Raw genomic sequence first — 24,485 nt, forward strand, 5'->3', positions numbered from 1 at the left:
GACATCTCAAACTACTCTTCCGCATCAACTCTTTAATCTATTTATTTCCGTCCTTTGGCCAGAATTTATCGCCCCTCTCTTCCCGCCCACTGACGAAGTGGAGTGGGGAGGGGGTGCCAGCTGTCTTCACCCTCAAACCGTCACAGTCCGTGTAGGAAAGGGGTTCCTCCGGAGCTGTCGGGGCTGAGGGATAGCCCGTGGGTGGTGGCGTACCATTACACCCAACACGACAAATGCCATTTGGCCCATCAGTCTATGCCTTTTGTTGACCTGTATTTGAGCTACCATTGATTTCTGACGCAGGGAGACACCGTCTCAACCCGCCGCACCACCCTGCCGTTCTCGACCCTTCTATCTGTGGGAGAGGTTGAGTGATCGGGAACGGTTTTCGGAGTATGCCTGGCCAGTAAGTGAAGTTCGTTCAGTTCGGGGCGTACACTGAAACCGCAGCGTCTTCCTGGACCCTTGATTTTACCTGCCCACTCCTCCCGGTGCAATAAACCCCTTCCCTTAAAAATCCCCTGTCTCGAGTTTTTTACCACTCACTCACCTGCAGCGTGTCACATCCAGGGCGCTCGAGGATCGTTTGAGAATTTCGTCCCGACCAGCCTTAAATAGAACTCCGATGCGTTGTCATTTCCCCGTGCTATTTCCTCCGGCGATGCCCACGGATTGGATCAGCAAAGTGCTGATAGTCAGTGTGCGGCACGGAAGGATTCATTTTCGTTGGGTTTTCCCCACACTCCTGGTAAATTTCCGTCATGTAACTGTGTATGCCAGTAGCTGTGACGGCTCACTGACCGATATAGTTTCGAATGAATGGGATGGAGCAAACTTAAGAAACGATTAAGGAAATAAGGACTGTCGGGATGGGAGGTGTTGATGTACACAGTTAGCTTTCATCTCCTCCACCCGCACTACCTCCTGTTCTTAAATCCATCACTCTCATTACAACTTTTTAAAAAGCTAGATTACAATTTTTTGTAGGTCTGATGAAGGGTGTTGACTTAGTTTCTATCCTCCACAGACGCTGACTGACCTGTTGAGACTTTCCACCAATTTACCAATCCTGAAATGTTGACAGTGATCATCTTCCAACCGACCCAAGGCAGAAGCTTAAACACAGCCCAAACCCACCACCCACCCGCCGCCTCACACACACACACACACACACACATACAGGGTCATAGACCCACACAATAAACCGAAACGTCGACTGTACGGATAGAATCAGAGAGGACAGGAAAATTTTTAATTGGGGAAGGGCAAATTATGATGCTATAAGGCTAGAACTTGCGGGTGTGAATTGGGATGATGTTTTTGCAGGGAAATATACTATGGACATGTGGTCTATGTTTAGAGATCTCTTGCAGGTTGTTCGGGATAAATTTGTCCCAGTGAGGAAGATAAAGAATGGTAGGGTGAAGGAATCATGGGTACCAATTAGGTGGAAAATCTAGTCAGGTGGAAGAAGGCAGCATACATGAGTTTTAGGAAGCAAGGATCAGATGGGTCTATTGAGGAATTTAGGGAAGCAAGAAAGGAGCTTAAGAAGGGGCCGAGAAGAGCAAGAAGGAGGCATGAGAAGGCCTTGGCGAGTAGGATAAAGGAAAACCCCAAGGCATTCTTCAGTTATGTGAAGAACAAAAGGATGACAGGAGTGAAGGTAGGACCAATTAGAGATAAAGGTGGGAAGATGTGCCTGGAGGCTGTGGAAGTGAGCGAGGTCCTCAATGTATACTCTTCGGTATTCACCAATGAGAGGGAACTTGATGATGGTGAGGACAATATGAGTGAGGTTGATGTTCTGGGGCATGTTGATATTAAGGGAGAGGAGGTGTTGGAGTTGTTAAAATACATTAGGACGGATAAGTCCCCGGGGCCTGACGGAATATTTCCCAGGCTGCTCCATGAGGCGAGGGAAGAGATTGCTGAGCCTCTGGCTAGGATCTTTATGTCCTCGTTGTCCACGGGAATGGTACCGGAGGATTGGAGGGAGGCGACTGTTGTCCCCTTGTTCAAAAAAGTTAGAAGGGATAGTCCGGGTAATTATAGACCAGTGTGCCTTACGTCTGTGGTGGGAAAGCTGTTGGAAAAGATTCTTAGAGATAGGATCTATGGGCATTTAGAGAATCATGGTCTGATCAGGGACAGTCAGCATGGCTTTGTGAAGGGAAGATCGTGTCTAGCAAGCCTGATAGATTTCTTTGAGGAGGTGACCAGGCATACAGATGAGGGTAGTGCAGTGGATGTGATCTATATGGATTTTAGTAAGGCATTTGACAAGGTTCCACACGGTAGGCGTATTCAGAAAGTCAGAAGGCATGGGATCCAGGGAAGTTTGGCCAGGTGGATTCAGAATTGGCTTGCCTGCAGAAGGCAAAGGGTCGTGGTGGAGGGAGTACATTCAGGTTGGAGGATTGTGACTAGTGGTGTCCCACAAGCATCTGTTCTGGGACCTCTACTTTTCGTGATTTTTATTGGCGACCTGGATGTGGGGGTAGAAGGGTGGGTTGGCAAGTTTGCAGACGACACAAAGGTTGATGGTGTTGTAGATAGTGTAGAGGATTGTCGAAGATTGTAGAGAGACATTGATAGAATGCAGAAGTGGGCTGAGAAGTGGCAGATGGAGTTCAACCCGGTGAAGTGTGAGGTGGTACACTTTGGAAGGACAAATTCCAAGGCAGAGTACAAAGTAAGTGGCAGGATACTTGGTAGTGTGGAGGAGCAGAGGGATCTTGGGGTACATGTCCACAGATCCCTGAAAATTGCCTCACAGGTAGATAGGGTAGTTAAGAAAGCTTATGGGGTGTTTGCTTTCATAAGTCAGGGGATAGAGTTTAAGGGTCGCGATGTAATGATGCAGCTCTATAAAACTCTGGTTAGGCCACACTTGGAGTACTGTGTCCAGTTCTCGTCGCCTCACTATAGGAAGGATGTGGAAGCATAGGAAAGGGTACAGAGGAAATTTACCAGGATGCTGCCTGGTTTAGAGAGTATGCATTATGATCAGAGATTAAGGGAGCTAGGGCTTTACTCTTTGGAGAGAAGGAGGATGAGAGGAGACAACATAGAGGTGTACAAGATAATAAGAGGAATAGATAGAGTGGATAGCCAGCGCCTCTTCCCCAGGGCACCACTGCTCAATACAAGAGGACATGGCTTTAAGGTAAGGGATGGGAAGTTCAAGGGGGATATTAGAGGAAGGTTTTTTACTCAGAGAGTAGTTGGGGCGTGGAATGCACTGTCTGAGTCAGTGGTGGAGGCAGATACATTCGTGAAGTTTAAGAGAGTACTAGACAGGTATAAGGAGAATTTTAAGGTGGGGAGTTAAATGGGAGGCAGCATTTGAGGGTCAGCACAACATTGTTGGCTGAAGGGCCTGTAATGTGCTGTACCATTCTATGTTCTATGTTCTATGTACTCTTTTCCATTGATGCTGCCTGACCTACTGATTTCCTCCAGCATTTTGTGTGTGTTGCTCGGAACTCCAGCGAAGGACGTGGCTCTTGGACCAGGTTTGGCTCGGTTCTTGGACTCAGATTTATTAGGCTCTTGGGTACGGAGCCGGAATCCTCCTTGGAGCGCAAGGCTGGGACCCTTCCAGGAAGCAGGGCTGGGATGACTGCCGAGGAGACTGCCAAGGAGACTGTCAGGGATTCAGATCAGAAGGGGAAAGGAACAGTCCAGTTGGGAATCTTTGGTTTGCAGGGGTATTTATGTGCCAGCCCAAAACCAGAATCAGGTGCCTCAATTAAGGCACCCATGGAACAAGGGCAAACAGGAAAACCCGTAATAAGGATCGAATAACTGGACCGTGAGCCAGAACGCAGATTTCATGGACCGGACCATGACAGCAGATTTTCTCTTGTTTGTAAAGAGGTTCAGGTGTGATCTCTGTAAAGCCACCTCAAGGGTGAAGTGGATAGCACTGTAAAACCATCTCACGGGCGCACCAAACTGGAATCAATGAGGAATGCTTGAAAACTTTAGCAGGGTTTGAATGCTATCACCTCTGCCAAGTTAAATCAAGCAGGAGACAACAGAGCTTCACTCCAAGCTGAGTTCAATGCCTTCTATGCTCACTTTGACTGTCCATACATGGGGGAACTATTGCAGACCCCCACATCTCCCTATGATCCTATGATCTGAAGCAGACATACAGCTGCCCTCAGGGGAGTGAATCTAAGGAAAGTATTTGGACCGGACGCGGTACCTGGTCATGCTCTAAAGACCTGTGCTGACCAACTGGCTGGAGTGTTCACTGAGAACTTTAAACTCTCGCTTGGCAATGTGAGGTACCCACTTGATTCAAGCAGGCTTCAAGTATATCAGTGCCCAAGAAGATCGTGGTGACCTGCCTCAATGACTGTCGCCCAGTTGCACTTACATCCACAGTGATGACGTGTTCTGAGAGGCTGGTGATGGAGCATATCAACTCTTGCCTGACCTCTTGCTCCATTCCCATTTGCCTCCCGGAGCAACAGGTCCACAGAGAATGTCATTTCTTTGGCTCTTCACTCAACATTTGGACAGCAAAGATACATACATCAGGATTGCATTTATCAATTACAGCTCAGCATTTAATATTATCATCCCCTCATAACTAATCAATAAGCTCCAAGATCTTGTCTTCAGTAGCTCCTTGTGCAATTGGATCCTGGATTTTCTCACTCGCAGAATCAGTTAGTTCAGATTGGCAGGAACATCTCCTCCATGATCTCTATCAGCACAGGTGCACCACAGGGCTTTGTGCAAAAGGTAGAAGGCCCTGCTCTACTTGCATTACACCAATGACCGTGTGACTAAGCACAGCTCTAATAATATATACAAGTTTGCTGATAACCCCACTGATGTGGGCCAAATCAAAGTTGGTGATGGATCAGCATACAGGAGGGATATTGAAAATTTGGCTGAGTGGTGTTTTAACAGCCTTTATTCAATGTCAGCAAGACAAAGGAACTGATTGTAGACTTCAGAAGACAGAAACAGAGGCCCAGGAGGCAGTCCTGATTAAAGGATCAGAGGTAGGGAAGGTTAGCAACTTTAAATTCCTGGGTGTGACTCCTTCAGAGAACCTGTCCTGCACCCAGCATTTAAGTGCAGTTATGAAGAAAGCACGGCAGCACCTCTACTTCCTTAATAGCGTGCAGAGGCTTGGCATAACAAACCTCCTTAGATGTGTAGGAGAGAGTGTATTGACTGGATGCATCATGGCCTTGTATGGAAACACCTAAGTGTTAAATGGAAAATCGTACAAAAGATACTGGATCCAGCAGAATACATCATGGCTAAAACCCTCCCAACCATTGTGCAAATCTACATGAAATGCTGTCGTAGGAAAGTAGCATCCATCAGCAGAAATTCTCAGCACCCATGCTCGTTTCTCACTGCTGCCATCAGGTAAAGGGTAGAAGAGCCTCCAGACTCATTTCACCAGGTTCAAGAACAGGTGCTACCCCAAAACCATCAGGTTCTTGAGCAAAGGGGTTAACCACACTCACTTATCAATCCATTGAGATGTTCCCACAACCAATGATCTCACTTTAAGGACTCTTTATCTTGTTATTTCATGTACTCGTTATTTATTGCTATTTATTTATATTTGCATTTGCACTGTTTGATGTCTCCTGCTATCTAGTTTTTTTCACTGATCCTCTATAGATTTGCTGAGTATGCTTGCAGGAAAATGAATCTCAGGGTTGTATATGGTGACATATATATGCTTTGACATACCTTGACCAATACACCATGTGCTCTCCTAACCACTTTATCAACCTGCAAGACAACTTTGAGGGATCTATGGACTTGGACCCCAAGTTCTATCTGCTCCTCCACATTGCTAAGAATTTCACCATTAATCTTTTTGTCCATCTTCAAGTTTGACCTTCCAAAGTAAATCACTTTGCACTTCAGCAGATTAAACTCCATCTGCCACTTCTCAGCCCAGCTCTGCATCCTATCAATGTCCTATTGTAACCTACAGCAGCCTTCTACACTCTGATGACACTACCAACCTTTGTGTCATCTGGAAATTTATTAACCTAGCCTCCCATTTACTTATCCAAGTCATATATAACAATCATAAAGAACAAGGTTTTCCAGGACACCACGTTTCTTCGAACTCCAGGCAGAATACGCTCCATCTACTACCACATCTGCCTTCAGTGGGCAAGTCAATTCTGATTCCACACATCTAAATTCCTCTGTCTCACACCTCCTGACTTTCTGAATTAATTTCCAATGGGGAACGATGTCGAACAGCTTAATTAAATCCATTCGCATCCACTGCTCTGCGTTCATCAGATCGTTTTCCCAATTCCTCGAAGAAGTCAATCTGGTTTGTGAGGCACAACCTGCCATTTCACAAAGCCACTAATCAGACTATACTCATAAATTCTCTGTCTGAGCATACTCACCAATAATTTTCTCATGACTGATGTAAGACTAACTAGTCTATAATTCCCAGGGTTATCCCGATTAGCCGTTAACAATGTTGATGAATAGCATTTGAAACTGTTTTTCACTGTGACAATAATAAATTGTCCCAATATGATCACAAATTACAGTCACAATTTGCAAACGGATGTGGATGTAAGCACTGTAATACAACATATAACATTAGACATTGAAGGTAGAAAATTCCAGCACAGGAACTTGGCGCTTTAGCCCATGATAGCTGTGTCAAATACAATTCCAAATTGAACTACATCTCTTTTACTTACAAACTGTCCATTCCCCGCACACTTCTGTGTCTATTTAATAAACTCTTAAACACCTCTATCGTATCCACCTCCATCACCAACCCTGCATATCTTCTTCGAATCTTCCTCCTCCCTCTGTAAATTCAGGCCCTCTGGGATTAGTCAGTTTAACTCAAACCAATTACTATCTCTATGCCTTTCTTGTGTTTTGATTTCATAAATCCCTTTATGGGCCTCAATTGTCTTCCCACTCTGTGAATGACAGATGTAGGTCTGGATGTAAAGTGACCCAATATTCAGCTACCGACACAAAAGATAAAGTGTTTTAATCAGAAAGGCAGTGATTCAGAACAAAACACAGCACTCTGCGGCCACTTTATTAAGTATCTCCTGTACCTAATACAAGCGGCCACTGAGTGTATGTTGATGGCCTTCTGCTGTGGTAGCCCATCCACTTCAAGACTTGACATGTACATTCAGTGCTGCATTTCTGCGCACCATTTGTAGTAATGCATGTTTATTTGAGTTACCGTGAACGTCCTGTCAGCCCGAACCAGTCCAGCCATTCTCCTCTGACCTCTCGCGTTAACAAAGCATTTTGACCACAGAACTGCTGTGGACTCGATGTTTTGTTGTTTTTTTTTTGTTTTTCACACCTTTGTCTGTAAATTGACGTAATTATCTAACGTGCTTTTTACCGCGCTTTGTGTTCAGTGTTTGGAGTGAATGAGTGGTTACTGTATTTGATAAGCATAAAACGCTTTCGTCGTGTACTGTTTATTACCAGCGCCCTTTCGGGGCGACGTTTCTTGTGTGAGACGGGTGCACAAGGGAATGAGATGCAGCATCGTCTATTGATGAGAAGGTAAAGAACGACGAAACCTCGCTGGAGGCCGCAGGATCCAGACTTACGGGTGACCTTCTGCTTCAGTGGGGGTCGTCACACATGGGAATTCGTCGTGGTTAAAGTGGCTACACGTCTGCTCGGAGCAGATTTCCTGTCTGCCAAGGATTGTTAGTCGATCTTACGAACTGCCGGTTTCTGGATGTCAAGGACTTTGAGTCGTTACCCCTCTCCCCGAGTAAGTTCTTCACAACGACTCTGTCAAGTATATGCACCATTGCATGTGATTTTACTCGACTACTGGACGAATTCCCAAACCTCACCAAGCCCACATTCTCCATTACAGCCGCAAAACATAGGGCAGAGCACCACATTTCTAAAACTGGCCTGCCAATCCATGCCCGCACGCATAGACTGGACCCAGAAGAGCTGGCAATCATGAAGGCCAACATGGAAAGACTCACCATTCTCGGCCATCACATCTTGCAGAAGCTACGAAACCTCTCCCATCAAAAGTAGCCACTATTATTACTAAAAAACTTACAGAAGTTTTGAGGCATGGTGTATTTATCCGAATCAGGTCTAATCTCACTGGCATATGTCATGAAATTTGTTAACTATACAGCAGCAGTACAATGCAATATGAGATAAATAAACAAAAAAAATTGAATCACAGGAAGCATATATCTCTATATTTTATATTTAAATTAAGATAAGCAGTGCAAAAAAAATAGAAATAAAAAGTAATGAGGTAATGTTCATGTCTTCAATGTCCATTTACAAATACGATGGCAGAGGGGAAGAAGCTGTTACTGAATCACCGAATGTATGTCTTCCGGCTTCTGAATCTTCTTCCTGATGATAACAGTGGGAAGTGGGCATGCCCTGGGTGGTGCGGTTCTTGCTTATGGAAGCTGCTTATCTGAGGCACTGCTCCTCGAAGATGTCTTGGATACTATGGAGCTCGCAGCGCATTCCGCGAGCTGCTGAAATTGTTCTCCCCTGTATAGTGCGCATGGAGTACCCCTAATCACATGCTTGACTGGTCAGTGGACATGACCAGGGCATTTGATGATTCCAAACGAGTTCTTTCCATCGCGAGCCTACTGGCGCACCCACTCCTCAATGCACCCATAGTCATTACAACTGATGCTTCAGACTGTGCTGTGGGTGCTGAGCACGAACAGTTAGTGGGAGGCGTGTGGCAGCCGCTCGACTTCTTCAGCCAGCAGCTTCGTACCCCCCCGAAAGGAAGTACAACACTTACGACCGTGATCTTCTCAGTTTCTATCTGGCTGGCTTCCATTTTTGTTTCTTCAGGGGGTCGCCATTTCACAGCGTTCATGGACCACAACCCCGTCATGCATGCATTGGCCAAAATATCAGGCCCTTGGTCTGCATGGCAGCACCGCCATCAGACAGGATCAGAATGCTGCTTTTTGTAAATTCTGTTGGGGTGGTGTGGAAGAGTTGTGCAGGGTAGCGTAATTGGTGGAAATGTACATAATTCACAGCCACTGACGTTGAGTTGGGCTTCCGGTTAAGAGGCTGGCCTGATGTGATGACATCATTATGTAAAGTACCTTTACCACACTTTGTGTTCAGTGTTTGGGTACAATACATCAGCAGTTACAGTTTCTCTTAAACACAAAATGTGTCCGTCATTTTCATTTGTGAAAACCTACAGTCTTTCACTGTGGGGCAAAAGCTGCCCCTGAGCCTGATGGTATGAGCTTTCAGCGTTTGTAGTTTCTGCCTGATGGAGGAGGGGAGAAGAGAAGCTGTCCAAGGTAGGTGGGGTATTTGATTCTGTTGCTTCACTATTGAGACTGTCAGAAGGAGTCTATGGAGGGGAATCTGTGCTGTGCTGAGTTGTGTCAACAATTCTCTGGAGTTTCTGGCAGTCACATGCAGAATAATTGCCGTACCAAACTGTGAAGCCTCCCGATAAGATTCTTTCTATAGTGCATCGTTAAAGTTGGTGAGGATTGATGGAGTGAGTTATGTTATGCATAGGTTCCATTTTTACAGAAACCCACAAGTCTTGATCACATGGATAAGTTTACGGAGGAATGGCAAATTGGGTTTAAGTCAGATAAGTGCAAGCTGTTGGATTTTAGGAAGGCAAATCCAGATGGGACTTAACCAGTGAACAGTAGGACCCCGGGAAGTGTTGTAGAACAGGGGAAGTTGGGTGTGCAAGGGTATTGTTCTCTGAAAGTGGAGTCACAGTTGTATAGGATGGTGAAGAAGGTGTTGGCATGCTAGCCTCATCAATCATAGCATGAGTCTAGATATTGGGATGTCGTGGTGTTGTTGTGCAAGATGTTTTTGAGGTCACACTTAGAGAATAGTCTACAGAATGCTGGAGACTGAGGTACGATCTTATTATTTATATTTATAGGCATCCGTTAGTCTCATGAGACCATGGATTTGCGCCTTGGAATGTTTCCAGGGTGCAGGCCTGGGCAAGGTTGTATGGAAGACCATGCTGCAAGTCCCCTCTCTCCACGCCACCGATGTTGTCCAAGGGAAGGGCATTAGGACGCATACAGCTTGTCGTCGCAGAGCAATGTGTGGTTAAGTGCCTTCCCAAGGACACACACGCTGCCTCAGCCAAGGCTCAAACTAGCGACCTTCAAATCACTAGGCAAACGCCTTAACCACTTGGCCACGCGCCAACACTGTAACCTTATGGACGTGTATAAAAGCACAAGAGACAGAGACAGGATAAATGCTTAGAGTCTTTTTCTCAGGGTTTGGGGAATCAATATCTAGGTTTAAGTGGGGGACAGAGTTAATAGGAATCTAGGGGCAAGCTTTTTCCAAAGGGTGTTATGAAATTGGAATAATCTTGCAAAGGAAGTGGTTGAACAGGTACACTAATGGCATTTAAAAGACAACAGAATCATTAACCACATTTAAAGGGTGGCGCACACTGCAAACATCATGCACCAGTGGTGAAGGGAGTATTTTCGGAGAATAGATGGGGTGCTGATTGAACAGACTACTGAGTCCTAGATTGTGTCAAGCTTCTTGACAGTCATTGAGGCTGCGCTCACCCAGGGAAATGGGAAGTGTCCCATCACACTCCTGACCCATGCCTTGCAGATGTGGGAAAGGTAATATCGTGAATGAAGGGTACATGGACTAACTCCACCCAGGCAAGTGGGGAGTGTCCCATCACACTGCTGGTTTGTCCCTTGCGGGAGGGAGGTAAATGTTAATGTAGTGGATGTGGAGTGTGTGGATGAACTCCGGCATGGCAAATGGAGAGTGTTCCATAACACTACTGACATGTGCCTTGTTAGATTGGTGGGGGTGGAGGGATGTTGGAAAAGAGTCGGAGGTAATGTGGCGGATGCAGAATGCAGACAACAGGAATTCTGTAGATGCTGGAAATTCAAGCAACACACATCAAAGTTGCTGGTGAACGCAGCAGGCCAGGCAGCATCTCTAGGAAGATGTGCAGTCGACGTTTCAGGCCGAGACCCTTGGTCAGGACTAACTGAAGGAAGAGTTAGTAAGAGATTTGAAAATGGGAGGGAGAGGGGGAGATACAAAATGATAGGAGAAGACAGGAGGGAGAGGGATGGAGCCAGGAGCTGGACAGGTGATTGGCAAAAGGGATACGAGAGGATCATGGGACAGGAGGTCCGGGGAGAAAGACAAGGGAGGGGAGAACCCAGAGGGTGGGCAAGTGGTATAGTCAGAGGGACAGAAGGAGAAAAAGGAGAGTGAGAGAAAGAATGTGTGTAAAAATAAATAACGGATGGGGTACGAGGGGGAGGTGGGGCATTAGCGGAAGTTAGAGAAGTCGATGTTCAGGCCATCAGGTTGGAGGCTACCCAGACGGAATATACGGTGTTGTTCCTCCAACCTGAGTGTGGCTTCATCTTTACAGCAGAGGAGGCCGTGGATAGACATGCCAGAATGGGAATGGGATGTGGAATTAAAATGTGTGGCCACTGGGAGATCCTGCTTTCTCTGGCGGACAGAGCGTAGGTGTTCAGCAAAGCGGTCTCCCAGACTACGCCGGGTCTCGCCAATATATAGAAGGCCACATCGGGAGGACCGGACGCAGACTTACTCTTAATAATTTTTCCTTTGGCTCCTCCCACTTCCTCCAAACTAAAGGTGTAGCTATGGGCACCCGCATGGGTCCTAGCTATGCCTGCCTTTTAGTTGGCTTTGTGGAACAATCTATGTTCTGTGCCTGTTCTGGTATCTGTCCCCCACTTTTCCTTCGCTACACCGATGACTGCATTGGCGCTGCTTCCTGCATGCATGCTGAGCTCGGTGACTTTATTAACTTTGCCTCCAACTTTCACCCTGCCCTCAAGTTTACCTGGTCCATTTCCGACACCTCCCTCCCCTTTCTAGATCTTTCTGTCTCTATCTCTGGAGACAGCTTATCCACTGATGTCTGCTATAAGCCTACTGACTCTCACAGCTATCTGGACTATTCCTCTTCTCACCCTGTCTCTTGCAAAAATGCCATCCCCTTCTCGTAATTCCTCCACCTCCGCTGCAGCTGCTCTTAGGATGAGGCTTTTCATTCTAGGACGAGGGAGATGTCCTCCTTTTTTAAAGAAAGGGGCTTCCCTTCCTCCACTATCAACTCTGCTCTCAAACGCATCTCCCCAATTTCACGTACATCTGCTCTCACTGGTCCTCACCTACCACCCCACTAGCCTCCAGGTCCAACATATTATTCTCCGTAACTTCCGCCACCTCCAACGGGATCCCACCACTGAGCACATCTTTCCCTTCCCCCCTCTCTCTGCTTTCCGCAGGGATCGCTCCCTACGCGACTCCCTTGTCCATTCGTCCCCCCCATCCCTCCCCACTGATCTCCCTCGTGGCACTTATCCTTGTATGCGGAACAAGTGCTACACATGCCCCTACACTTCCTCCCTTACCACCATTCAGGGCCCCAGACAGTCCTTCTAGGTGAGGCGACACTTTACCTGTGAGTCGGCTGGGGTGATATACTGCGTCCGGTGCTCCCGATGTGGCGTTCTATATATTGTCGAGACCCGACGCAGACTGGGAGACCGCTTTGCTGAACACCTACGCTCTGTCCGCCAGAGAAAGCAGGATCTCCCAGTGGCCACACATTTTAATTCCACATCCCATTCCCATTCTGACATGTCTATCCACGGCCTCCTCTACTGTAAAGATGAAGCCACACTCAGGTTGGAGGAACAACACCTTATATTCCGTCTGGGTAGCCTCCAACCTGATGGCCTGAACATCGACTTCTCTAACTTCCGCTAATGCCCCACCTCCCTCTAGGACCCCATCCGTTATTCATTTTTATACACACATTCTTTCTCTCACTCTCCTTTGTCTCCCTCTGTCCCTCTGACTATACCCCTTGCCCACCCTCTGGGTTCCCCCCTACCGTCTTTCTCCCCGTCCTCCTGTCCCATGATCCTCTCATATCCCCTTTGGCAATCACCTGTCCAGCTCTTGGCTCCATCCCTCCCCCTCCTGTCTTCTCCTATCATTTTGGATCTCCCCCTCTCCCTCCCACTTTCAAATCTCTTACTAACTCTTCCTTCAGTTAGTCCTGACGAAGGGTCTCAGCCTGAAACGTCAACCGTACCTCTTCCTAGAGATGCTGCCTAGCCTGCTGCGTTCACCAGCAACTTTGATGTGGAATGCAGAATGCATGTACTTAAGTCCACCCAGGCAAGTGGAGAGTATCCCATCACATAACTGATTCGTGCCTTGTAGATGTGAGGTGTGTGTGTGTGTGTGTGTGTGTGTGTGTGTGTGTGTGTAGGGGGAGGGGGGTTGTGGAGTTTTGATAAGTTTCCAAGTCGATCCAGTGTGTGATTTGAGGGGAATCTGTGGGTGGTGCTGTCCCCCTGTACCAAATGCTCCGGAACCTCTCCTGTCCTCATTGATGTGTTAGGAAAACACATTCTAAGGCCCTCTATTGGTTGGGGTTGACCATGCCTGTTGCGTCCTATCTCTCTACGTGATATGCAAGCCAAGGCAATACAATATGGTGAGCAAGCTGTTGAGGGGGGAATGTGTCAGAATAACAGTATTGCATATACATCTCCCATGTATTTCTTTCTTGTGTGACGAAAGAGGGTTACAACGAGTACACATAGATTAAGATGTTAACTGTCCTGTGCTGGCACCAGTGGGATCCACAGTTGATCTGCCACCTGTCTTCAGGAGAAAGAGAGCTAAGGAAGACAATGGAGCAGCATTTGGAAATGTTAATGAAGAGACAGGAGAGTTTAACGGAAGGAGACACGGTCTGAGAGCTGTCAAGATCGGCTCCTTTTTGAACCCTGAACTGTTTGAAGTGTGATGGACAAGCGATACACCAGCAGGGGGATAAAAAGGGACAGGTTCGCTAAGGCAACACACACACGACACCACGAGGTAACGAGACCCTGTAAGTGGTGCACCTCCCACAAGTCGGTGGGAGTTTTGGAGGGCTGTTCGCGGGACCAAGCCATAGACGCACAGGGTGGAAAGGTACGATCGGCAGGAACCTGGTGTGCGTCCGCCCTTGCCTGGGTGCCAGGTTCACTGCAGAGGAACGATCGAATCTGAAACAGAGGGGTCACAGTCGGTGACCTCAGAAGACATTACAAAGGGCTCGCCTGAAAGCTGACTGCGAAGAATATCGAAGGTCTGTTTGGAATCCGATTTGAATATTCATTCACTCTCTCTCTCTCTCTCTCTCTCTCTCTCTCTCTCTCCCACGGCAGTGATTACTGTGAACTGAACTGAACTCAATTGAACTGAACTTTGCGTCACTTTGAAACTGGTCATTTACCCCTAGTCGACGATAAAGCTTGATTGATCCTATTATCCTAGTTCTGTGTACATGTGTGTTTATTCATTGCTAACCTGTTGCATTTATACCCTTACTATTAGAGTACTGTGTTGCTTATTTCTTTAATAAAACTTTCTTAGTTCCAGTAATCCAGACTCCAACTGAGTGATCCATTTCTGCTGGTTTGACAAACCAGTTACGGGGAACGTAACTCTTGTATTACGAAATAAATATAAATCCTGCTCTTCCAGACCATCCTTCCCTTGTAATAACTTTGTGTAATCTGACAAATGCCTGCACTGTTATGAACAATAGATCCCTTTGTCTTACTGACATTAAGAACAAGATTGTTGTTGCAACACCACTCAACCAGCCGATCTACCTCACTCCTGTACACCTGTTCCTCACCTGATCATGTGTCTTTTAAAGGTCATCGTTGTATCTGAGGGGACCCAATATCCTGGCAATGAGGTTTACTAAGGCTATCGGGGAGAATTTAAACTAAAATTGCTGGGGGCTGGCAACTGAACTGAAGTGAGGAGGAAAGGAGGTTGACTCACAAATAGAGAAAGCTTGGAGATAGTGCGAAAGGGCGGACAGGCAGGTGATAGAGAAGGGACGCACTCAGTCTGATGGTTTGAGATGTGTCTATTTTAATGCGAGGAGTATTATGAATAAAGTGGATGAGCTTAGAGCGTGGATCAGCACTTGGAGCTATGATGTTGTGGTCTTTATGGAGACTTGGATGGCAGGGGCAGGAATGGCTACTTCAAGTGCTAGGCTTTAGATGTTTCAGAAAGGACAGGAAGGAAGGCAAAAGAGGTGGGGTCGTGGCACTGTTGATCAGAGATAGTGTCACAGCTGCAGAAAAGGAGGAAGTCACGGAGGGGCTGTCTACGAAGTCTCTGTGGGTGGAAGTTAGGAATAAGAAGGGGTCAATAGCTCTACTGGGTGTTTTTATAGACCACCCAATCGTAACAGGGACATCGAGGAGCAGATAGGGAGACAGATTCTGGAAAGGAGTAATAGTAACAGGGTTGTTGTGATGGGAGATTTTAATTTCCCAAATATTGATTACCATCTCCCTGGAGTAAGCGGTTTAGATAGCGTGGAATTTGTTAGGTGTGTTCAGAATGGTTTCTTGACGCAATATGTAGATACGTCTACGAGAGGAGAGGCTGTCCTTGTGTCAGGTCTCTCAGTGAGAGAGCATTTTGGAGATAGTGATCACAATTCTATCTCCTTTACCATAGCATTGGAAAGGAATAGGAACAGATAAATTAGGGAAACGTTTAATTGGAGTAAGGGGAAATATGAGGCTATCAGGCAGGAATTTGGAAGCAGAAATTGGAAACAGATGTTCTCAGGGAAACGTAGGAAAGAAATGTGGCAAATGTACAGGGGATATTTGTGTGGAGTTCTGCATAGGTACGTTCCAATGAGACAGGGAAAAGATGGGAGGGTACAGGAACCATGGTATACTGAGGCTGTTGTAAATCTTGTCAAGAAGAAAAGAAGAGCTTACGAAAGGTTCAGAAAACTAGGTAACGATAGAGACCTAGAACACTTATGAACATTTGAAGAAGAATACTATGATTAGGAATAGTCAGCATGGCTTTGACAAAGGCAGGTCGTTGATGGTGTGGATAGTCAGAGACTTTTTCTCAGGACTGAAATGGCTAGCGAGAGAGGGCATAGTTTTACCGTGCTTGGAAGAAGGTACAGAGGAGATATCACGGGTAAGTTTTTTACACAGAGAGTGGTGAGTGCATGGAATGAGCTGCCAGTGGCGGTGGTGGAGGCCTGGATAGGTACATGGAGCTTAGAAAAATAGAAGGCTATGGGTAACTCTAGGTAATTTCTAAGGTAAGGACATTTTCAGCACAGCTTTGTGGGCTGAAAGGCCTGTATTATGCTGTAGGTTTTCTGTGTTTCTGTGTAAGTGCCAGAACGTTTTCTGTCTGGTGGCTTGTTCCATATACCCACCATCCTCTGTGTGAAGCGCTGTACAAGATATTAGTGTGACAGCACTTGGTGTACTGTGTGCAGTTCTGGTCGCCCAGCTTTAGGAAGGATGTCATTAAGCTGGAGTGGGTGCAGGAAAGATGCACGAAGATGTTGCCAGGACTGGAGGGCTTGAGTTATAGTAGTCCCTGAATACACTGGGACTATTTTCCTGGAGTGAAGGCAGCTGAGAGGTGACTTTATAGAGATTTATAATATCATAATGGATGTATATAAGGTGGATGGTCACAGTCCCGTGGAAAGGGAGTCAAAAACCAAAGGGCATAATTCTAAGGTGAGATCAGAGAGACTTAAAAAGGAGGGACAATTTTTTCACTCAAAGAGTGAACTGTGCATGGAACAAGCTGCCAGAGAATCTAGTTGAAGCAGGTAGAATGACTTGGAGAGGTACATAGATATGAAATATTAAGAGAGATATAGGACAAACGCAGGTAGATGGGGTTAGATTGGATCAGAATCTTGGTCAGCAAAGAGCAATTGAGCCAAAGGGCTTTTTTCTCTGCTTTGTGACTCTGTCAGTGTCTGGGGAGTGAGGTGGATCGACATTGCCCTCTGGTGGCAGTGTAGATTGTGGCTCCTGGCTCCTGGTATTAATATAACCTTGCTTTTTCAGAATCAGAATCAGGTTTATTAGCACCGACACTTGTATGAGATTTGTTGTTTTTTTTTTTGTGGCAGCAGTACTCCGCAAAACATAAAAGTGTACAAGTTACAAAAATAATTAACATGCAAAATATGAATAATGAAGCAGGGCTCATGGGTTCATGGTCCATTCAAAAGTCTGATGGCAGAGGGGAAGAGGCTGTTCCTGAATTGTTGAGTGCGGGTCGACAGGCTTCTGTACCTCCTTGCTGATGATAGTAATGAAAATAGGGCATGTCCCAGATGGTGAGAGTCCATAGTGATGGGTGCTGCCTTCTTGAGTCACAATATCTTGAAGATATCCTCGATGGTGAGGAGGGCTCTGCTTCTTCTGCACTCTCTCCAAAGCTTTCCTGCAATGGCATGACCAGAACTAAATGCAATACTCCAGATGTGGCTTGACCAGAGTTATATAAAGCTGTGACATAACTTCTCGACACTCTTGATCTCATTCTGTGAGATTACAGCCGAACTGCCCGTCGCTTCAACTCCTCTTCTGTTCCATTTATCCTGCTCCCTCTGCCAGTCATCCAGCCTACACCTACACCACATGCCGGGGCAGAGAATTGCCGAGATTCCCCAACATCTGTGTAAAGTTCTGATGTGTCCCAATTATAGATGACCACTCCCTGATCTTGCAACTGTCCACTTGGTTGAGACTCTCCCACTGGGGAAAGCAGATCTTCATCTCCCCTATCCTGTCCCTTTTGGGACTGGGATGTTTCAGTAAGGTCACCATTCAGTTTACGAAACCCTGACCAATGTAGAGTTAGAGAATTATACAGCACAGGAACAGGCCCTTCAGCCCACATCCTCCATGCCGACCAAGTTGTCTACCTGAGCTTTTCCCATTTTCTCAGTTTGACCCATATCCTTCTAAACCTTTCCCATCCATGGATCGGATCAAATATATCTTAAACATTGTAATTCTACCGACATCAATCACTTCCTCTGGCAGCTTATTCCATACACACAACGCCCTCTGGGTGAAATTTCTTCCCCATTAATTCTTACCTCTCCCACCTTAAACCTGTGTCCTCATGTTTTAGACTCCCCTACCCTGGGGAAAAGACTGTGAACATTCACCTTATCAACACCCCTCATGGTTTTATAAACCTCTAAGCTCACCCCTCAGCCTCCTTCACTCCAGGAAAAACTGTCCCAGCCTGTCCAGTCTCTCCTTATAACTCAAGCCCCCCAGTCCCAGTAACATCCTCGTGAGTCTTTCCTGCACTCTCTCCAGTTTAATAACACAGAAACAGAATTAGGCCATTTGGCCAATGGAGTCTGCTGTGCCATTCCATGTCTGATGATACCTTCAAGCTGAAAGGTCTGAAGGAAGATAAGTCACCTGGACTAGGGTTCTGGAAGAGCTGGCTGAAGTAGGCATTGGTAATGATCCTTCAAGAATCTCTTGATTCTGGAATGGTTCCGGAAAACTGGAAAATTGCAAATGTCACTTCTCCAATCAGCAGGCGCCTGACACAATTACCAATGGTAGGTAATGTAGATGGTTTGGATATGATTCAATGCAGGACAACATACCACCAATCAATAGACCAATGGTAGGAACATTCTTGCTTCCACAACATTACATTTGGATTGAACAAAACACCTCAGTGTGTTCATTGTCCAAATTCCGGAAGAGTGTTCGTGTGTAACAGTAGCAGCCTCACACCTCCCAGGCTCCCTAGAATTAGATTCCAATCTGGGAATGTGTGCCAGCATCCAACACTTCGTACATAAACCCCTCAAAACTGGACTGTCTACTATTCCATTTCTCAGTATAAACTCACAATCCCCTCGATAAGATCCCAGCCTGTAACCCACTGCCGTGGATCTGTTACTCTCCATATAAACTCCCACCCCACACCTCCCCCGAACCCATGGATTAGATCTGAGACTGTAACTAACTCCTGGGGGCTATGTTATTCTATATATAACAACCCCGCCCAAGCCCTGGATTAGATCCTGCTGTTTACCCTACTTTCTGGCATCTGTTATTCTATATATAACACCCCCACCCAGCCCTGAATTAGGTCCCAGCCTGTAACCCATTCTGGAAATCTGTTATACTATATATAACCCCCCTTGAAACCCTATATTAGATTCCCTACTCCCAGGAATCTGTTACTCCATATATAAACTGCCTGAACCCTTGGATTAGATCCCAGACTGTTACTCTACATACTGAGTCACCCAGAATGTAGATGCTAATAGGAGGATTGTTACAGGGAAAAAAAACAGGATTATATTGCAGTTGAACAGGACATTGGCGAGACTGCAACTGGAGCACTATATACAGTTTTGTTCAGCCTGTTATAGAATGTATAGGATAGAACTGTACAGCACACCGGGCCGTTCGACTTATATAAAACAGCTCCACAATCAACGTAACGTTTCCCTCTGACACAACCGTGAACTCTGTTGTTTTTCTTTCATCCATGTGCCTATCTAAGAATCTCCTAAATGTCCTCAACGTATCTATATGCCTCTATCACCACGCCCGGCAGTGTGTGCCATGCACTTAACACTCCCTGTAAAAAACAATCTAACCCTGACATCTCACCTAAACTTTTCTCCACTCACTTTTCCCGATGTCCTCTGGTATTACCCACTGCCAGCTTGGAAAAAAAAGGCTCTGGCTGACCACTCTATCTGTACCTTATATAATCATATACACCTCTATCAAGTCACCTCTCACCCTCCTTCACTCCAAAGAGATTGGCCGTCACTCCCTCAATCTTTCCCCATGAGATATGTTCTCTTATGCAGGCAGCATCCTGGTAAACTGCAAAGCTCTCACATCTTTCCTAAAATGAGGTGACCAAAAATGAATACAATACTCAGTGTGGTCTCACCATTGTTTTACAGAGCTGCAGCATTCCTCTGTGCAGCTTGAACTCAATCACCACACCTCTATCAAGTTGGCTCTCATCTTTCTTCACTCCAAAAAGAAAAGCCTTAGCTTGCTCAGTCTTTCCTTTTAAGGCAGGATTTTGCAATCCAGGAAGCATCGGGGTAAAACCCCTCTGCAACCTCTCTGAGGCCTCCACACCACTCCTATAATGAGGTGACCAGAACTGAACACAATGCTCCACGTGTGGTCTAACCAGAGTTATATCGAGTTGTAACATCACCACGTGGCTCTTGAACTCAATCATCCAACTAGTGAAGACTAACGCACCACATGCCTTCTTAACCACCCGATCAGCTTGGCATGGCAATTTTGAGGGATCTATGGACGTGGACCCCAAGATCCTTCTGTTCCTTGACACAGCCAAGAATCCTGTCATTAGACTTGTAATCTGTGTTCGGCAGTACGGTAACGCCGAGGTTAGCACAATGTTTTGCAGTATAGGTGACCCGGGTTCAATTCTCGCTATTGCCTGTAAGGAGTTTGTACGTTCTCCTGATAACCACATGGATTTCCTCCCACAGTCTAAAACCTACCAGTTGGTAGGTTACTTGGTCATTGTAAATTGTCCAATGATTAGGCTAGGATTAAATTGGAGGATTGCTGAGTAATGTGGCTCGAATGGCCGGCAGAGCCTTCTTCACACTGTCTCCCAAATAATTAATTAATAAATAAATAAATAAACAAACAAACAAACAAACAAATAGAGAGATAGATCTGACCGTCTAAAGTGCATCACTTCTCACTTTTCTGGACTGAACTCTATCTGCCAATTCTCAGCCCGGCTCTGCATGCGATAAGAACAATATCATTAAACTGGAAAGAGTGCGGAGATTAACGAGAATACTGACGGGACGTGGGGGCCTTGGTTGAGAAGTTGAACAGGCTGGGTTTTTATTCAATGAAGTATAGAAGACTGAAGGATAACCTAAAGATGTTTCTACCACCACTTCCAGCAGTGTGTTCCATGCATTTACTACTCTCTCTGTGGGGAATATTGACAGGGGAAATGCACACAGTCTAAAAACTAAAAACTAGAGGGCGAAGTGAGAGCACAAAATTTACAAGGGGAAACTTCTTCACCCAGAGGGTGGTTGGTACTTGGAAATCGTTAAGGCAGATACATTAACAATGTTTAAGTCATACATGGCTGTAGGGGGAATATGGGCCAACTGCAGGCAAGTGGGATTAGTTTAGATGGGCATCTTGGTTAGCAGGGACGAGTTGGGCCAAAGCGCCTGTCTCCAAGCTGTATTACCTTAAAGGGTAAATTACCTTCTCCTGAGTTGCAAGTAGTTAATAAAAGTGTACATTCTCAATTAACCACACTCTTTAACATAAGAGAACTTTAATGAAGTGGAGAGCACTGATTAATTAAGACCATCCTGGGATAAAATTTCAATGAGAAAGTTGAACGTTGTTTGTGAAGGCAGCCACGCATTCAGTTCAGAGTGGGAACTAGGGAGCGGAGATCCGTCCCCTCGTAAGGAGCTTTTGCCCGCGTGTGTACGCGAGGAATTTTCTCATTCTGTCTGTGGGATTACTTCTCACACTCCAACAAAAAGTGTGTTTATTATCCTTGAGAGTATTGCGTGAATGGTAGAGAGCGGGGCAAGATGAGAGAGACAATAGGCTACAGGGAGGGAGGGAATCGATGCTACCGTTTTGAGGGCTGGCAGGAACTAAAACGGGCTGAATGCCCTTCTGAATTACAACCGGACAACTCGTTACGGGCGCACTGCTACCAGTGCACGACCTGGTGCCGCCGCACTTGGCTGTAGTAGATGTACAGAAAGCTCAGGAATCCGAGGAGAACGAAGGTAATCGAGACGGCAGCCAAGAAATACCAGACAGCGATCATGGCGTTGCTCTCTGCCGCCGCTCCTCTCCCGTAAGGATCTAGCACTTTCAGGTGGAAAGAAGCGGCCAGTTCACCGGACACGTAGCACCTGTACGCCCCCTCGTCGTCCTTCTGCGCTCCGGCAATGGTGTAGGTGCTGCGCCCGGTGAGCTCGTCTAAGGAATGGGCGCTCCCTCGCCTTCCAGAGAGCTCGTCCCGCGTTATGTAGACGGAGTCCTTCCGCCAGGAGACCGGCGTGAAGGCGGAGGCGCCGGGACACCTGAGGCTCGCGTTTCCGTTGACGTAGACCAGGTAAGTCTCGATAAGGAGGGTGCGGGGTAGGTCGAGCGGAACGAATCTCCGACCCGGCAGTTCCAAGCGCCTGACGTGCGCTCCGTAAGTCGATTCTGTGAGGCACGGAACCTGGCAGGGTTCCAGCGCTATCTCGGGACCCCGACTGGCCAGCTCGGGACGCCCGGCTGAATCCGAGAGTCCGCAGGGCACGGCTTGCTCCTGCCCAACGACGGGACGGGCGTAGCAGAAACCAAGGCGTCTCCTTTCCCCCGGGGCGCCGCACCGGTCGCAATCTTGCCAGGCATTCCAGACGGTGAAAAGTTTCCAGTGCTGCCCTTTTACTTCTCGGAAGGTGCTTGGTAGCGCCGGGACTCCGACGGACTTGCCCGAGAGGTGCGCCTTCTCCACATCCTGGACGTCCGCCTCGTAGTAAGCCAAGGTCTTGCCGTCCATCTGACACAAGTAGACGCCGGAGTCCCGCACAGTGGCGGGTCGTATGGAGATGTGCGGCGGGGAGAACCGGCAACGGGACTGCAGATCGCCAAAGTGTCCTCCCCTGAGCGGAACGGCCCCCGCTCCCACCAGCACCACCGCCACGGAGCCGGGCTCCGAGCTGTTGGAGTACGCCCAGGTCACCTCTCCGGGCTGGGACGGGACGTTGGGACAGATCAGAGTGGCCGGGTTGCGGCTCAGAAACGGGATTAGGCACGACCGGTTCGGGTCGCAGGAAATCGAAGAACCAGCGGACGCCGAGAGAGCACTGGTCAGAAACAGCGTGACTGGAAGGATTGGGGACACCACCAATGTGACCCAGCTCAGCCGTCTTTCCATCTCCCCAGAGTCCTAAAGCAAGAGGAGGGTGATCTGGTTCCCTACCGCATCCCCCCAAATCGCCTTCGTTACATCTCCGAGAGACGAACAATGGTCTTTTACCTCAACAATGGAAACAGTGCGTACGGTTCGACGACATCCTGGGGCAGAACTAGAGGCGGGAACATCACACTGCACGTGTCCTGAAAGGGAAAAATAGCGCTGATTTCTGACCCGGTTTTAAGACAGTCCTTTCCAAATTTGCACGTCCAAAACAAAGTACCCACGACCGAAACAATCCCTTTGACAGACCCTTGACTGGGTTACAGTCTAGGATCAACTCTATGGATTTCAAGGGGGTTATATATAAAATAACAGATCCCTTGGAGTGGGTTACAGTCTGAGATCTAATCCATTGATTCTAAGGTTTATTTGCAGGGTAGGAGTTAGTTACAGGCTAGGATCTAATCCAGTCGTTCGGGGGTTTATATATAGATTAGCAAATCCCCAAGGGCGGGTTACAAACTGGGATCTAATCCAGGGGAGGTTATTTTGTAGGCGGTTGTAATTTGTGTAAGTGTACATGATTTTCAACCACCGACATTAGAGTCGGCGTTTCACTTTAAGAGGCTGCTATGACGTGATGACGTACAGACGTAAAGGGCTTTTGCCGCGCTTTGTGTTCAATTTTTTGGAGTGCAATAAATCAGCTGTACGGTTTTTCTAAAACTAAACATGAAATAACTTATGTCGTTTTATTTGTGAAAACCTATATTGGTGACCCCGATTCCAGAGTTATTACGCATGTCGGCCAACGCAAACCTCACTAAGCCCACATGCTTCACTACAGTTTCAAAACAGGGTGTTGAGCGCCACATTCCCATAACTGGCCCGCCAGTCCGTGCCGCACGCGTAGAATGGGCCCAGAAAAGGTGGCACCGCGAGGGCTGAGTTTGCCAACATCGTACGTTGGTCGAATCGCCCCTCCTTATAGTTCTTAAATCCGATGGGGGTTGCCGCCTATGAGGCGATTACCGACGCCCTAACGAGACCAGCACTCCGATTGTTACCAGCTGTCTCAAATCCTAGAATTTCGGCACGGTCAGCCGGAAATTTATTTTTGCAAAAGTCGATCTAGTTGGGAGCTGCCATCAGGTGTCTGTGTGCTTCGGGGACCTTCCAAAAAACGGCTGTGATAACCCCGTTTTGCCCTCTTTTTCTGCACATGCTGTTGGGGCTGAAAATGCAGCATAGACTTTCCAACGAATGATGGACTCTCTATAGAATCTCTTAGCTTTTCTTTTTGTTTACCTGCATGATATACATAGGCCATTGATATAGGCGTAGAAATAGGCCATTTGGCCCATCGAGTCTCCTACATTAATTCATCATGGTTAATCCAATTGTCCTCTCAGACCCAAACTCCTGCCTTCTTCCTGTAATCCTTCTTGCCCTGACCAATCAAGAATTTCTCAACCTCTGCCTTAAATGTACATAAAGACTTGGCCTCCACAGATTCACTACTCTCTGGCGAAAGAAATTCTCCCTCATCTCCATTCTAAGAAGATGCCCCTCTATCCTGAAGTTGTGCCCCCAGGTCT

General features: G+C 46.9%; 1 protein-coding gene across 1 annotated transcript; it reads right to left on the reverse strand.

Moving 5' to 3' along the window:
• Nucleotides 1-21,292: 21,292 nt before the first annotated feature.
• LOC140201710 (protein FAM187B-like) lies at nucleotides 21,293-23,037 on the reverse strand. Its single transcript, XM_072266257.1, has one exon. The coding sequence runs from the start codon at nucleotides 22,903-22,905 to the stop codon at nucleotides 21,682-21,684; it is 1,224 nt and encodes a 407-aa protein (XP_072122358.1). The 5' UTR covers nucleotides 22,906-23,037; the 3' UTR covers nucleotides 21,293-21,681.
• Nucleotides 23,038-24,485: the final 1,448 nt, after the last annotated feature.

The sequence above is a fragment of the Mobula birostris genome, chromosome 8 (genome assembly GCF_030028105.1).
Source record: "Mobula birostris isolate sMobBir1 chromosome 8, sMobBir1.hap1, whole genome shotgun sequence".
Taxonomy (NCBI): domain Eukaryota; kingdom Metazoa; phylum Chordata; class Chondrichthyes; order Myliobatiformes; family Myliobatidae; genus Mobula; species Mobula birostris.